This window comes from Carlito syrichta, unplaced genomic scaffold, assembly GCF_000164805.1.
Source record: "Carlito syrichta isolate Samal-C Ts95f unplaced genomic scaffold, Tarsius_syrichta-2.0.1 Scaffold100639, whole genome shotgun sequence".
In the NCBI taxonomy this organism is placed as follows: Eukaryota; Metazoa; Chordata; class Mammalia; order Primates; family Tarsiidae; genus Carlito; species Carlito syrichta.
In genome coordinates, this window is record NW_007044735.1 from 41136 (window position 1) to 54812 (window position 13677).

Sequence of the window (13677 nt, forward strand, 5' to 3'; positions counted from 1 at the left end):
TGCCCAGGTGGGTCTTGAACCCACGGACTCAGGCAATTCACTCACCTCGGCCTCCCAAAGCGTGGGATTATAGGCTGAGCCACCGAGCCTGGCCTTCACTTATTTTTTAAATCACAAAAATTGTGGTGAACGGAGACAGATTCAGCCATCAAAAACAGAAGGAAATCCTGTCGTTTCTCACTGCGTGGCTGGGCATGGAGGACATCGTGCCACGGCGAAGGAGCCAGGCTCAGAAGGATGAGTCCCATGTGGTCTCATGTGTCCATGGAGTCCGAACAAGCTGGACTCGTGGACGCTGAGGCGGGCTGGCATTGCAGAGGCTGAGGTTGGGGTGGCGGGGCTGGAGGGAACAGAGCGATGCAGATCAGAGGTTGCAGAGTTTCAGAGGGACGGGGGAATCGGTTTTGGGGTCCGCCGCACGGCGAGGTGGCATCGCCCTGTGATAGCGTCTTGTGGACCGTCACGTGCTGCATGACGATGGTTCCGTCAAGCGTGCACTGCAGTATGTGAGGAGGGTCCCTTAAGATCGTAATATTGGCCAGGCGTGGTGGCTCAGCCTGTCATCCCAGCACTTTGGGAGGCCGAGGCGAGAGGATTGCCTGAGCCCGCGGGTTCGAGACCAGCCCAGACAACTTGGCAAGACCTCGTCGCTGCAATAAATCACACATACAAACTAGCCAGGCGTGATGGTGTGCGTCTATAGTTCCAGCTACTTGAAAGGCTGGGGTGGAAGGATCGCCGGAGCCCAGCAGGTCGAGGTTGCGGTGGCCGTGAGCCTGCCACCACACTCCAGCCTGGGCAACAAAGAGTGAGACTCCAACTCAAAAACCAAAAAAAAGATGATACAAGTATCTTTTTACCGTCCCCTTTCTGTCTCTAGATACACAAGCACTTCCCACTTGCTACAGCTGCCTACTGTATCACTGCAGTCACGCGTGCTGCTCAGTTGTGTAGCCTGGGAGTAGTAGGCTAGACTGTCCAGGTGTGTGTGAGTCGCCCTGTGATGTTCCCACAGTGACGAGATCACCTAACAACACATTTCTCAGAACGGGTCTCCGTCATTAAACGACACGTGACGTTTAACCAAAGGAGTACATTTCAAATATCTCACAAACCAAAAGCATCAATGTCACCTGTCTCACAAAAGGTCATAGGTAGGTGAGGTGGCAGATGCGTTAATTAACTTGATTGAATCACCCCACAAGGTCTGCACGGATCAAAACACAGCCCCCTCCTCCCTCCATACATGTATATAGTTGCGATCTGTCAATTAAAATGATATTAATGAAGATTGAGGTGAAATATACACAACAACCAGGCGCAGTGGCTCATGCCTATAATTCCAGCACTTTGGGAGGCCGAGATGAGAGGATTGCCTGAGCTCACAGGTTCAAGACCAGCCTGAGCAACTCAGCGAGACCTCATCTCTACAATTAAAAAAAAAACTAGCCAGGCGTGGTAGCACATGCCTATAGTCCCGGCTACTTGGAAGACTGAGGTGGAAGGATCACCGGAGCCCAGCAGGTCGAGGCTGCGGTGGCTGTGAGCGTGCCACTGCACTCCAGCCTGGGCAACGTTGTGAGACTCCAACTCAAAAAAAAAAAAAAAAAAAGAAATACAACGTACAACTCCGAGGTGTGTGTTTTCACGCTGCCTGACGACAACAGTGCCAGACTGCTGGTGCGCAGGTTGTGGAGATGGGGGCTCTGGCACCAGCCCTCAGCCCTCAGGATGCTCCCGGTCTGACTTCTTTGGCTTCCCCTGCAGGTGATCCCCAAGGACTACAAGACCATGACGGCGCTGGCCAAAGCCATCTCCAAGAACGTGCTCTTCGCGCACCTGGATGACAACGAGAGGAGGTAGGTGCCGCAGGGTGCTGCCCGGCCCCGTGGGAAGCTTTGCCATGTCCCCGAGTCACGGCTGTGAATCACGGTGGCGCGAGGCTCCGGGAGAGGCCTGTCACGGCTTTCTGGAAACGTGGGCTCACAGGCAGGGGCGGCTTCCAGAAATAGGGCGCTGCATGTGCCTCACCCCCACCAGAGCATTCCTTGCGTGGTGGGAGCCAGGCTGCCCTTTTTAGGCGCTTGGCCTGGACCCACAGGTCGCCTGCACGAAGCCCAGAAAGGCGAGGGTGGTCTGGTCACTGCAGGCGTGCTGCTCCAGCACCTTCCTCATGCTAGGACTTGCCTCACCTTCATGAAGCCCTGCCTGGTGGGGGAGATGGGGCCCAGACGCCCACTTCCCACGGCTCCTCCTGTCCCGGAAGCTCGGGGCCAAGAGAGGGTGCTCGGGTCAGGAGGTGACAGCCACTGAGGTCTGGAGGGTCTCAGTGAATGACGGGAGGAGGCTGAGGCCACTCCGGGGAGGGGGCCTGTGCGTTGTGAAGGGGCTTGGATGCCACGTGTGGGCGTGTCGATCCTGTAAGTAATTGGAAATACTAGAAAATATCGATAAGACAAAAAGTAAAAGCGTCCTAGTCTAACTCCTAAGATAACCCTTGGGGATATTTTGGGGGCAGTCCTGGAGGGTTTACCCTGTGCACGTATCCCAACTCACTGTTTCACAGAATGGAGCCTCAGCCACGCACCGCTTGGTCATACAAGGTTGTCCTGGGCCGCCTCCTCTGTCAGCAGAGATCATGCAGGGCTTGTAGTGTCCATTTCTGTGGGTGACTGTGATTTAGCTGCTTTCCCGCTGAGACGATTCGAATTTTTATATTACAGACAACGTTTTGGTGGCTCTCCTTGCCCATTCATCTTTGAGTACGTGTCCCTTTCTTTCTTTCTTTCTTTTTTTGTTTGAGCTGGAGTCTCACTCTGTCGCCCAGGCTGGAGGGCAGTGGCCGCTCCCAGCCACCGCAGCCTCGACCTGCTGGGCTCCGGCGATCCTTCCGCCTCAGTCTTCCAAGGAGTTGGAACTACAGGCGCGCGCTACCACGCCTGGCTAATTTTTTTGATTTGCTGTAGAGATGAGGTCTCGCCAAGTTGCCCAGGTGGGTCTCGAACCTGCGGGCTCAGGCAATTCACTCACCTTGGCCTCCCAAAGCGCAAGATTACAGGCTGAGCCACTGAACCCGGCCATTTCTTTCTTTAAGATAAATTCCTCAATGTGGCTCAAAGGGTATGTAACGTCTAAAAATTCCCTTTCTTAAAATTTTTTTTTGGCAAATTAAAATTCTTCTGCGACGAACTGAGCACATTTTGATACCAGTCCTGTAATGGAGTCCAAAGACCCCCTAGTTTATACTTAAGAAGAAAAAGTCTTTGCTCTGCTCCCGTGGACGAGCGCCCGCGGTGGTGGTGGTGTGGGCCACGCCTTCCCCCGTCTGTGTTTGCAGTCTGTCTGCTCACAGCCCAGGTGGGGCTCTTCTGCACGTGTCCGTGCTTACACACTCCTCACTCCGTGGTATGCTGCTTCCCATTGCAGGCTTAAGGAGTCCTTCCACGACGTGGAAACCTAATTTTTGTTAGTGTCTGCACAGTGCTCCATTGTAAGAATGAATCAGGTTTATTAATCTCTCCCTTTGCCAAGGTCATGTGGGAGGTTTCTAATTTCTCCATGTTACAATGTTCCCACGAGTAGTAAAGGGTGTTTGTGCAGGAGAGAGTCCCAGCAGTGGGTTGCTGGGTGAAGAGATGGCACTGCTAAGGTCGGGATAGGTGTTGGGTGCGTGTTTTTCACAGCCTTTGATAGGCTGCTTGGACTCTCACTTGGAAAGGCTGGCAGGGGCCTTGCAAGGGAGCTGCGTCCAGGGCCCTGGGCTCCCCACCATTTATGTCAGTTTTGAAAACCTCTGCTTCACTCAGAGCGAGGGGTCACTTCAGGCTGGACTCACTGGGTCCAGGTTGCCCAGCGATCCCTGAGCAGGAGTAGCTGCTGCTTCCGGCGGTGGAGCAGCAGTTGGAATAGCTGGATGTGGCTGGAGTCGCTGAATGCAGCTGGAGTAGCTGGGCGTGGCTGGAGTAGCTGGAGGGTCTGGAGTAGCTAAGCACTGCTGGGAGAGCGCGTGTCTGAGCAGTCCTTGCTGCATTGGCAACTGCCAGGACCCAAGGCAGAGGTAGCCTGTGAGTTGCTTGCCTGTGGGAGGCACACAGGAAGAGACCCAGGGGTGCGGCGGCCAGGGAAGCCCTATGCTCTGTCTGGGTCACCCTGCAGCCCACACTCTCTGGTTCTCTCTTGCACGCTCCAAGGAACCCGTGTGTGGTTGATGCTCATGATGTTTCTCATTGTGGGACCTGAATTCTCAACTGGTGTGATTTTCCCTACACCCTCAAGATACTGGGTATTATTATTTTATTTTACATTCAGAGGAAATGGTGCGATTCCTTTGCTTACTGCCAGAGCCACACTCAGCTACTCCCGCCACATCCACAGTATTTGCCGCTGACCGGTCCCCTCGAGACTCTCGGAGCAAGGCAGGGGCCTGAACCACTCTGCTCATGCGGAAGGACTTGGGGTCTGGACTGAAATACGCTATTCAGCCAGGCCTGCCCCCAGTGGGAAGCCAGTGGTGAGCTCCCAGCTGGGAGGTATCCAGGCCCCGGGGAGGGGGGTAGATGGTGTCCTCCAAGACACCCGCGGCCTAGCGTCCAGGACTGGGATGTGCTGCCTTGTGTGGTCCAGAAAGACTCTGGGGACGTGATGGGGGATCTCAAGGTGGGCCCGATGGGGAATCACAAGCACCTTCTGAGGGAAGGCAGAGGAGATTTGACACAGAAAAGGAGCCAGCTGGTGCGGCCACAGGCCAAGGAAGGCTGCGGCCGCCGGAGCCAGAAGAGGCCGGGAGATCCGCCCCAGAGCCTCCGAGGGAGCACGGCCCTGCGGCACCTGGACCTTCACCTGCACATGCGCTTTCTAGAACCGTCCAGAGATTACCTTCTATTGTTCTAAGCTCTGCTGTACTTGGCCGGGGCAGTCCTGGGATACACAAGCAGCGGTGTCCACGTGGCAGTGATGTCCTTGGTCACCAGGAAGAACCAGATGACTGGAGAGTTGCATCTGTTTTAACTAGAATTTAAACATCAATTTACAGTGTAATTTACATTTAGTTTGTATTTTTTATTCTATCTGCCTTTTTGAGTTGGGGTCTCACTCTGTCTCCCAGGCTGGGGTGCAGTGGTGTGATCATGGCTCACAGTAGCCTCGATCTCCTGGACTCAGGTGATCCTTCCGCCTCAGCCTCCCGAGTAGCTGGGGTTCCAGGCGTGGGCCACCATGCCTGGCTAATGCTTTTATTTATTTATTTTTGTTCAGATGAGGTCTCTCTGTGTGGCCTGAGCTGGTCTTGAACTCTTGGGCTCAAGCAATCCTCTCGCCTTGGCCTCCCAAGCTGCTGGGATGCGTGGCCTTAAATTTAGTTTTCGAATGGATGGTACGTTCATACGGCTAAACATTCAGGAGGCACGAAGGGGTCCAGGCTGAGAGAACCATCTGATTTTCGCCCAAGGACCCCGGCTCGTCCCGAGCTGGGCCTCCCTGGAGCCTCTGCCTCTCCATCTCCCAGACAGACCCTCCCTGCCCTTGGGCTGGAGGCTCCTGCTCCAGGCTCCTGGCCACAGAGACCAGCCCTTAATTCCTCCAGCGCTGCTTCAGTCCTCAGGGACGGCCTGAGCCAGCCGGGCCCTTTTGCACCCACTCGAAGGGGGTGCTGGTGCTTCCGCCTGTTGCCAGGAGACGGGCCCCAAACCCACGACACCCTTCAACCGTGGGAGGGAGCTCCTGGCGGGATGGTTGGGGCTGGGGCAGGAGCAGCCACCCCGAAAGTTGGTGACTTTGCTTGCAAGGTGTCTGTCTGTGTTTCCTCGTCTGTCCCGGCGGATGGCTGGTCTGCTCTGAGCTCTCGCAGAACTGGGCCGCAGGATGGGGACTCTTCTGTGGATGGGCACGTTCTTTTTATTCATAACAGCGGTGATGGTGATAACCCGGCGTCAGCTTCTCTTTCTGGCTCAAACGCTCCCATCCCCTAACACACACACACACACACACACACGGGAATGCACGGTGCACTGAATTCACACTCGGTTCCTCAGAATCCGAGACGACAGATACTTACAGAGCAGCTGCTGGGTCCGTGTCATACAGTGGAGGGAAAACACCCCCGGCAACTTTCTAATGAGGAGGCAGCAGCAGTCTGCATAAGCGTTTAGAGCTTGTGCGCTGGGAAGGACATCGAGAGAAGCCCGTGTATCATAAAATGGGCTGACTTCACCCAGGGTGGGCAGAAAGGTGATGTTTGGGTGAAACCAAAGGTAGCGGGCCACTGGGGCCATTCCCGGCACGGGCCCGGTTGGAGCAAAGGTCCTGGGTAGGCGTGAGCTGGTGAACACCTGATGGGGACAATGCCATTTATTTCAGCAGGGGCTGAGGTTACAGGGACAAGGCGTTGCTAGGAGCATGCTGGGAAATCAGACGTCTCAGAAATGCTCTGGGGTTCAAGTACGTGCCTTGGCATTCCAAGCCTCCTTGGAGCCCACACCTCTCTGCTGGACTTGGTCCCCTGGAAGGAGCTGCCGTCAGAGGCAAACACTTGGGAGCTGGTGGTGTCCTGAGGTTTTCTCTCCAGAGGCAGTGCTGGCACTTAGACCTAGACTCGAGCCCATCAAGGGTCTGCTCCGGCTACCGACAGCCACACCCTCCTCAGATTCTGCATTCGGAGGTGCTCAGCCAAAGTGGGCAGGGAGACTCGAAGTTGGGGTCCAGAGTCCTTTAGCCCCAGACCTGAGAAAGGAGGTGGGTGGTCGCTTTAGTAACTGGCCCAGAGGCGGGACAGCTCATTCAGTGTGGATGTCTGTGTCTGCGTCTCCTAGCGATGCGGTGAGCCTGGTCATCGCGGGCATGGCGCCAGGAAGCCTTTGGGTGGGGATGGGCCAGGAGGGGCTGCGGTAGGGAGCAGCTTTGGTGTCCGTGGCTCATGCCATCTTCTGGGGCCATGCTGTGTCTGTGGCCCCAGGCCCTCCGCAGGACACTGGGCCGGGCGGCAGCTGGAGGCCCAGGCACTTGGCTCCCGGGTGTGGCTGTCTCCACGCGAGGTCTCCAAGGTCTCAGAGACACAAGCTTGTCACTGCCTCGACTCAACAGAGTCACGTGTTTCAGATAGGTGTGGGCCAGAGCCGGTCATCTGGCCAAGTTGTGAAGCCCCTGGGCAGAGGGGCGTCCCAGGGGCCCCACTGGGAGAACAGAGTCTGTGAACTCAGAACACCGTCTTGGTCCTCGCATGGGCTGCCCCTCCCCAAGTCCGTGTTTACGTACAAACCCCGTGACCTGCCTCACCAGCCCTCTCTCTCTCCTTTGTCTCCCTGGCGGCAAAGATACGCAACATGGAAGTTGCTGTGTGACCCACCTGTAAGCGCACACTTTGGTGGCATGATCCACATTTGCAAGCTTGTACGGCCATCACCGATCACCACTCTATTTCAAAAACGATTCCTCACTCCTAACGGAAGCTGCCTGCCCAGGGAGCAGTCCCCCCCGTCCCCCCACGGAGCCTCTGAGCGCTCCTCCCTGCATCCTGCCTCTGCGAGCTTGCCCATTCTAGATACTCCGTGTACGTGGAGTCGCATGACACGTACTCTTCTGTGCCGGCCTCTCTCACTGGGCTTGGTCTGCGAGGCTCATCCACGTTGCCGCCTGTGTCCGTGCTTCCTTCCTTTCTTGAGGATGAGCAAAAGTCCGTGTGTGGATCCACCCCGTGTGTGTCTGGTCATCTTTTGAGGGACACGAGGTTGTGTCTCGCTTCGGGATGGGGTGATGGGTGCTGCTGTGAGCGCGGCGTAGAGCTCCTGGGTCGATGCCTTTGGCGGGCAGAGCAGCTCGTATGCTCTTTCCACGCTGAACTCTCGGGGGAACTGCAGACTCCACTTCCCTCTGGCCAGAAGGGACTTGGAGCCCCGGTGCCCCGTGCAGGCAGCTGTGTTTAAGCCCAACTCCTTAACTCGCGGCAAAGCTCCCGGGAAGCTCTTCTTTTAGGGCCCACCCGCCCCTGTGTGTGTGCCGACCCCAGGTGTCTCTGGGCCTTCTCAGCCGCGTGTGCTCAGGAAGCGTCTGTGCCGGTCCCCGAGCGTCAGAACCACATGTGCCCGCTGCCCTGACCCCGCTGGATCTGAGGGCTGCGTGGACAAGAAGGGGAGGAAGCAGATGTTTGGATGAAAAGCGCCTCTTTGTGAAGTTGGCTTGAAAAGGAAGCTTCCACAGAGGCGTGCGTCTGTGTCAGGTCTTTTGTCTTGCACAGGGGAAAACTCACTTTCCGTGTGGGAGCCCCGCATGCCCCATTGGCTGGCCGCGGCCTCTGCAGAAACAGGCCGATGGCTCAGGAAACAGGCTCGGGGGAGGGGCCGGGAGGCATCGTCTCCTGACCTGCCACATGATGTCTCCCCTGGCGGCATCCACATACTTTGCTTTTTCCAGTTTACTAGAAGCCGGGTTCGCGGCTTTGCCCGGACTCGGCTGTGGCTTGGCGAATGGAACCAGATTCCTTCCAAGTCTGCAGGGCGTCTGGCACACTCCTGACTCTGAGGCTGCCTGCTGTTCCCGCTGCTGCTTCCCCGCGTGGGCAGAGCCAGGCAGAACGCCTCCTCGCGTGTAAACCCGCCTGTGGGACGCACACACCTTCTGGCCTAGTGAACCCTCCTTCTAAATTCAAGGTAGAGGCAGATGACCCCACTGTCACGCGGCAGGCGGTTTTGCTCCTGTCAGCTTCTAATGGTGGCTTCCGAGGCTGTTTTGGAGATACTAAAGCTTGGAGGAGGGTAGAAACTACGTCTAAGCCCTTTCAAAAGAAGATGGCTGGGCGCGGTGGCACTTTGGGAGGCCGAGACAGGAGGATGGCTTGAGCTCGGGCGTTCGAGAACAGCCTGGGCAACATAGCAAGACCCTATCTCTATAAACAAACACATAATTGAAGACGATGCAACCTGGTTGTGGGGGAAGGAAGGCTGCCCACCCTCCTACACTGGCCACTTGCCCCAAGAGGGAGACATTTCTAGTGGGTCTCTGTTGAGGCTTTCTCTGGGCTTTTGCTCAGAATCCCGTGAGGAGCACGGTGTTAACCTCGGGGTCTTGGCTTCCTCCCGTCCTCATCCAAGGCCACAGGGTTCCAGCCCAAGCCCTTGGGCCCTCAAGCCTGTTGCCTTCCCTGGTGCTGGCCGGTCCCCTGTACCTGCCCCTGTCTGCGGTGAGCGGAGGGAAGATCGAGAGTAGGCCATCACGCGTTGCCGGTGTCCTGGGGTCAACAGCAGTGCAGGGAGATGGCTCTGGCCTGGGGGGTGTCGGGGCAGGAGAGAGAGAGCCAGTGTCGCTCACCCCTGACCAGCAGGAAGGAGGCAACAACAACGTGTTCTTCTCAAAGCGGTTTATTCAGCCTTTACACCATGCCAGCTTCTTCCCTTTTCTTCTAGCTTCTTCTTCTTCTTCCCCGTTGTCCCGTACTTATATCCCTTAGTCTCCACCCACAAGTCCCGTACCAGCGTGTCAGCAGTTCATAGGCTCTGCAGCGTTGCACTTGCGCGGTGCGCAGTGAAGGAAGGCCCGGCGGTATATCATGCGCCTAATCATGGGACTTGGCAGAGGTCCCGGGCGCCATCTTGGCTCAGGCCGCGCTCTCCACAAGCCAGGAAGACCCTGGACACAGCGTGTCAGGCTGGAGTGGCCTCATAACGTCACACAAACGTCTGTGCGCACACACACCCAGGCTCTCTCACACACACGGCCTCACCTCATTCTGTGGTATCTGATGCCACAGAACTTAAGAGGTGTTACAGCATCCTTCAGGAGGAGAGAGTTGTGCCATGTCATTTACAAGTTGCGTCGTGACGTTATTCGAGCCTCAGTGTCCTTAGATGCCAAGTGAGGATGTTACCACTTGCATCGAGGGGTGTTGAGTGTGTGACGCGGTCATGTCTGTGTGTGTGTCATCGTCACCACCACCATCGTCATCACCACCACTGGTGGCTGACGCTGGCACCATCGGCACCGCCATCACCGTTGCATCACAGTCGGCGGCGGTGTCGTCTGTGGCCCTCGGGCTGTGTGTGGGTGGTGTCCGTCAGCGGGCTTCTCCCTGGGTGGCGCTTTGCCCCGCAGAGGCTGGCCCCGCTCTCCAGACAGACCCTGCAGTCAGGCCCCACTGCTCCTTGGTGCTTGGTCTGAGGCCCCAAGCCGCTCCACGATGTCATTCTCTGCTGCGCCCTGGGCCTGAGTTAGCACACAGGCTGCTCTGGGCCTCCGGGCACCCACAGTCAGCGGGAAGGTCCCTGGTAGGCCTTGTCCCCACCTCACAGAAGAGAGCTCCGAGGCCCAGTGCGGGGAGGACCTTGGCCCCTTGCACCCGCCCCTGCAAAAAGGGTCCAAACGAGGGCTGGAGCCAGTGTCCTCATCCCTGGGGTCAGCTGCAGAATCGAGTCGCTCCTGGGGAGGGCCCCTGGTGGGGACAGATAGGTGCAGCCTCCTCACTTGGTGTCGGCCACCAGGCCCAAAGCAGGTTTTGTCCCAGCAGCCTCCGAGCACCGCCCCCAGGGCGCTCCATAGCCCCAGGACGTGCTGGAACAACCAGGGTGTGTCCCAGGCCAGGGTGAGGGAGGTGGAAGCACTTGGGTTCCATCCAGGTCCCTTCCCGGCCTGCCCTGATTAGGGTGCCGGGAGAGGGAGCCGCGTGGGCTCCTGGGAGCCGCGAATTGTGATAATTAGGAGGCCCTGCGTGTGTTTGTGGTGTGCGTCGGGCCCTCGGCTGGGGCCTCATTACTGGAGCCGCCAGACGGGCGCGGGCACGGACACCTCACCCTGGGGCGGCTTTCCTGGCAGGCTGTGGCTCTCTGCAGCTCTAATTAAAACACAGGCCTCTGGCCGGAGCGCGCTGCTGGCCCGCGCAGCTGTCTCCTGTTATCTATCTACCCGCCGTTTCTCTTCCTCCCACCCGCGTGTCTTTGCCGTCTGTTTTCCCCCAAATTGGCTGGGATCCTCAGGTGATGGGAAAAACACGCCCGTCTGCTGAAGGCACAGGCGGCGGAGGGAACCGTCTCCTCGCTTCTCTGAGCCCGCGCGGCCCCCTCTCTCCCTCTTGGCTCGGGCTTTGGGACTTTCTGCTTCCCTTTTGGGCAACATTAAAAAACAAAATTAGCATTTTGGAAAATTGCAGGGCCTCCTCCGAAGAGATGCTTAATGCCTTGAACATGTGAAGAATCTGATTTCCATTTTGCACAAAGCCAGGCTTGATTGGGACAGAAGGGACCTCGAGGTCAGCAAAGCATGGGCCACGCGGGCCGGGCAGGCCTCAGGAACCGAATTCGCCAGGAGGCCGGCATTCGGGGCTTTGAAGCCTGTATCAAATGACAGTCCTCAGACAGTGGGCCTCCTGTCTGTTAGAGCTTCCTGACAGCCCCCCGAGGCTGGCATCGTGGATCATGGTTTTGACGGACGATGCACAGAGATGTCAGGTTACTGCTCAGGGACACCCAGCTAGGAGTGGGAAGGAGAAGCTGGGACCTGAACTTGGCTAGCAGTGCTTTCTCATGCATCCAGAATTTGCCAGCTAGTAAGAAGTCCTGTGGTCTGGGCCTGGAACTGTGGACTCTCCTGGCTCTCAGATGGTGTCTGAATGGGTCCTGGGCCGGTGTGATCTGGAAATAATGACAGCCGGGCTCGTGGCTGAGCCTGTAATCCCGCGTCTTTGGGAGGCTGAGGTGAGTGGATGGCCTGAGTCCGGGTTCGAGACCCGCCTGGGCAGCGAGACCTCATCTCTACAATGAATCAAAAAATCAGCCGGGCGTGGTAGCGCACGCCTGTAATTCCGGCTACTCGGAAGGCTGAGGCGGGAAGATCGCCGGAGCCCAGCAGGCCGAGACTGCGGTGGCCGGGAGCGGCTGCTGCACTCCAGTCTGGGCGACACAGTGAGACTCCGACTCAAAAAATAAAAAGAAAGAATGACAAGGCCTCAAGCTCTGTCTAACTCGCAGGATGTGGAGGAGAGAACGACCCCTGGGGCTTTCTTTTCATCCAGGGTGGTGGCTGGGGGGGATCTTGCCCGTGGTCTGGGCTGTTTTGTGCTGTGAGTTTGGAGACTTCTAGAATTTGATGTTGTGTGGTCTCCTGGAGGCCGTAGACCCAGCCCCAGCCAGTCAAGCTTTCCACATCACTGACCAGCCCCTGCAGACACGTGGGATACGACGGCGTCCTGCGCCCGGTGCCCGTCAGACGGACGGAGCGCTGAGGCCAGAGAAGGTGCCAGAAAGCCCACTGCTCAGGGACAGGGAGTGGGCCATCCTTCAGGGAAGAGGATGCCCAGGCAGAAGTGGTGTCCGTCCAACCCTGGGGCTGCCGGGCCTGGAACTGGGGCCCGTGTGGACGCTCTGCCGGCTGGCCCCTGGTCGGGTATGGGCCCTGGGCACCCCTCGCCGCGGGCAGCGGGGCCCGGGAAGGAGGATGCGCGGCTTTCAGATTCCACAGGCGCCTCAGGTCCTAACTTGGCTCCATTCTTGAGCCCCAGACACCAAGAATAGCCTCCTTGCCTGCCAGCCGGAGTGCGGAATTCACCAGCTGGCCGGGGGTGGGGGCTGAAGAGAGAGACCAGGCAAAGGCAGGCAGCATGGGGGGAGGCTGTGACCCCCGAACATGTCCCTGTCCTTGTGGCGCTCCTCAGCAGCACTGGGGGTGACCCCGTGCCCGTTCATCAGGTGGGAACCCCGGGCTAAAAGGCCGCACGTGGCTTGCCCGAGGTCCCACAGCGTTGACAGGGCTGAGGTCAGCCCTCCCAGGTGGAGGAAGCTTCCTGAGCTCTGCTTGGCGTCAGGTGTGGCCGAGTTGGGTACACCCTCTCACCCGTCCTCACAGGGACCCTGAGAACAGGTGGTAATAATCTATGAGCTCCAGGTGAGGAGGCCAGCGCACAGAGAACTGGAGCCTCCTGCCACTGGTTCGTGCCTGAACCAGAACAGGACCCTGGGCTGGCCAGGTGTTGTGCCTGTCTATGGAGCACCAGGACTGGGAACCCAATCATTCCCTCCTCTCCTGATGGAGAGCGCTTTCTTTTTTTTTTGAGTTGGAGCTCCCAGCCACTGCAGCCTCGACCTGCTGGGCTCCTGTGATCCTTCCGCCTCAGCCTTCTAAGGAGCCGGAACTACAGGTGCGCACTACCATGCCCGGCTCATTTTTGATTTATTGTAGAGACGAGGTCTCGCCAAGTTGCCCAGGCGGGTCTAGAACCCGCGGGCTCAGGCACTTCACTCGCCTCGGCCTCCCAAAGCGCTGGGATTACAGGCTGAGCCACCGAGCCCGGCGAGAGCCCTTTCTAATATAGACTTTGATTGATTGAGTCAGGGTCTCACTCTGTTGCCCAGGCTTGGAGTACCGTGGTGTGATCATAGCTCTCTGCAGCCTTGACTCCCTAGGCTCAGGCAGCCCTCCTGCCTCAGCCTCCTGAGTAGTTGGAACTGCAGGTGTGTGCCAAAAATTAACTCTAGCTAATTTTTAAACATGTTTTTTGTAGCGATGAGGTCTTACTGTGTTGCCTAGGCTGGTCTCAAACTCTTGGTCTTAAGTGCTCAAGTCACTCTCCCCCACCTCAGCCTCCCAAAGTGCTGGGATTACAGGCATGAGCCGCCACACCCAGCTAGGGACCAATATATATATATATATATATTGTTTTTTTTTTTTGAGTTGGAGTCTCACTCTGTTGTCCAGACTGGAGTG

At 57.5% G+C, this 13677-nt stretch overlaps 1 protein-coding gene across 1 annotated transcript in view; it reads left to right on the forward strand.

The window, feature by feature from the left end:
* The window catches only part of PRKAR1B (protein kinase cAMP-dependent type I regulatory subunit beta), a gene marked incomplete at its 5' end in the record, with an annotated part of 141136 nt that overhangs the window by 41129 nt on the left and 86330 nt on the right, over positions 1 to 13677 (forward strand). Inside the window, one exon of the mRNA XM_008064380.2 lies at positions 1768 to 1859. Within this exon, the coding sequence (XP_008062571.1) occupies positions 1768 to 1859 (92 nt within the window). The remainder of the gene's footprint in view (positions 1 to 1767; positions 1860 to 13677) is intronic.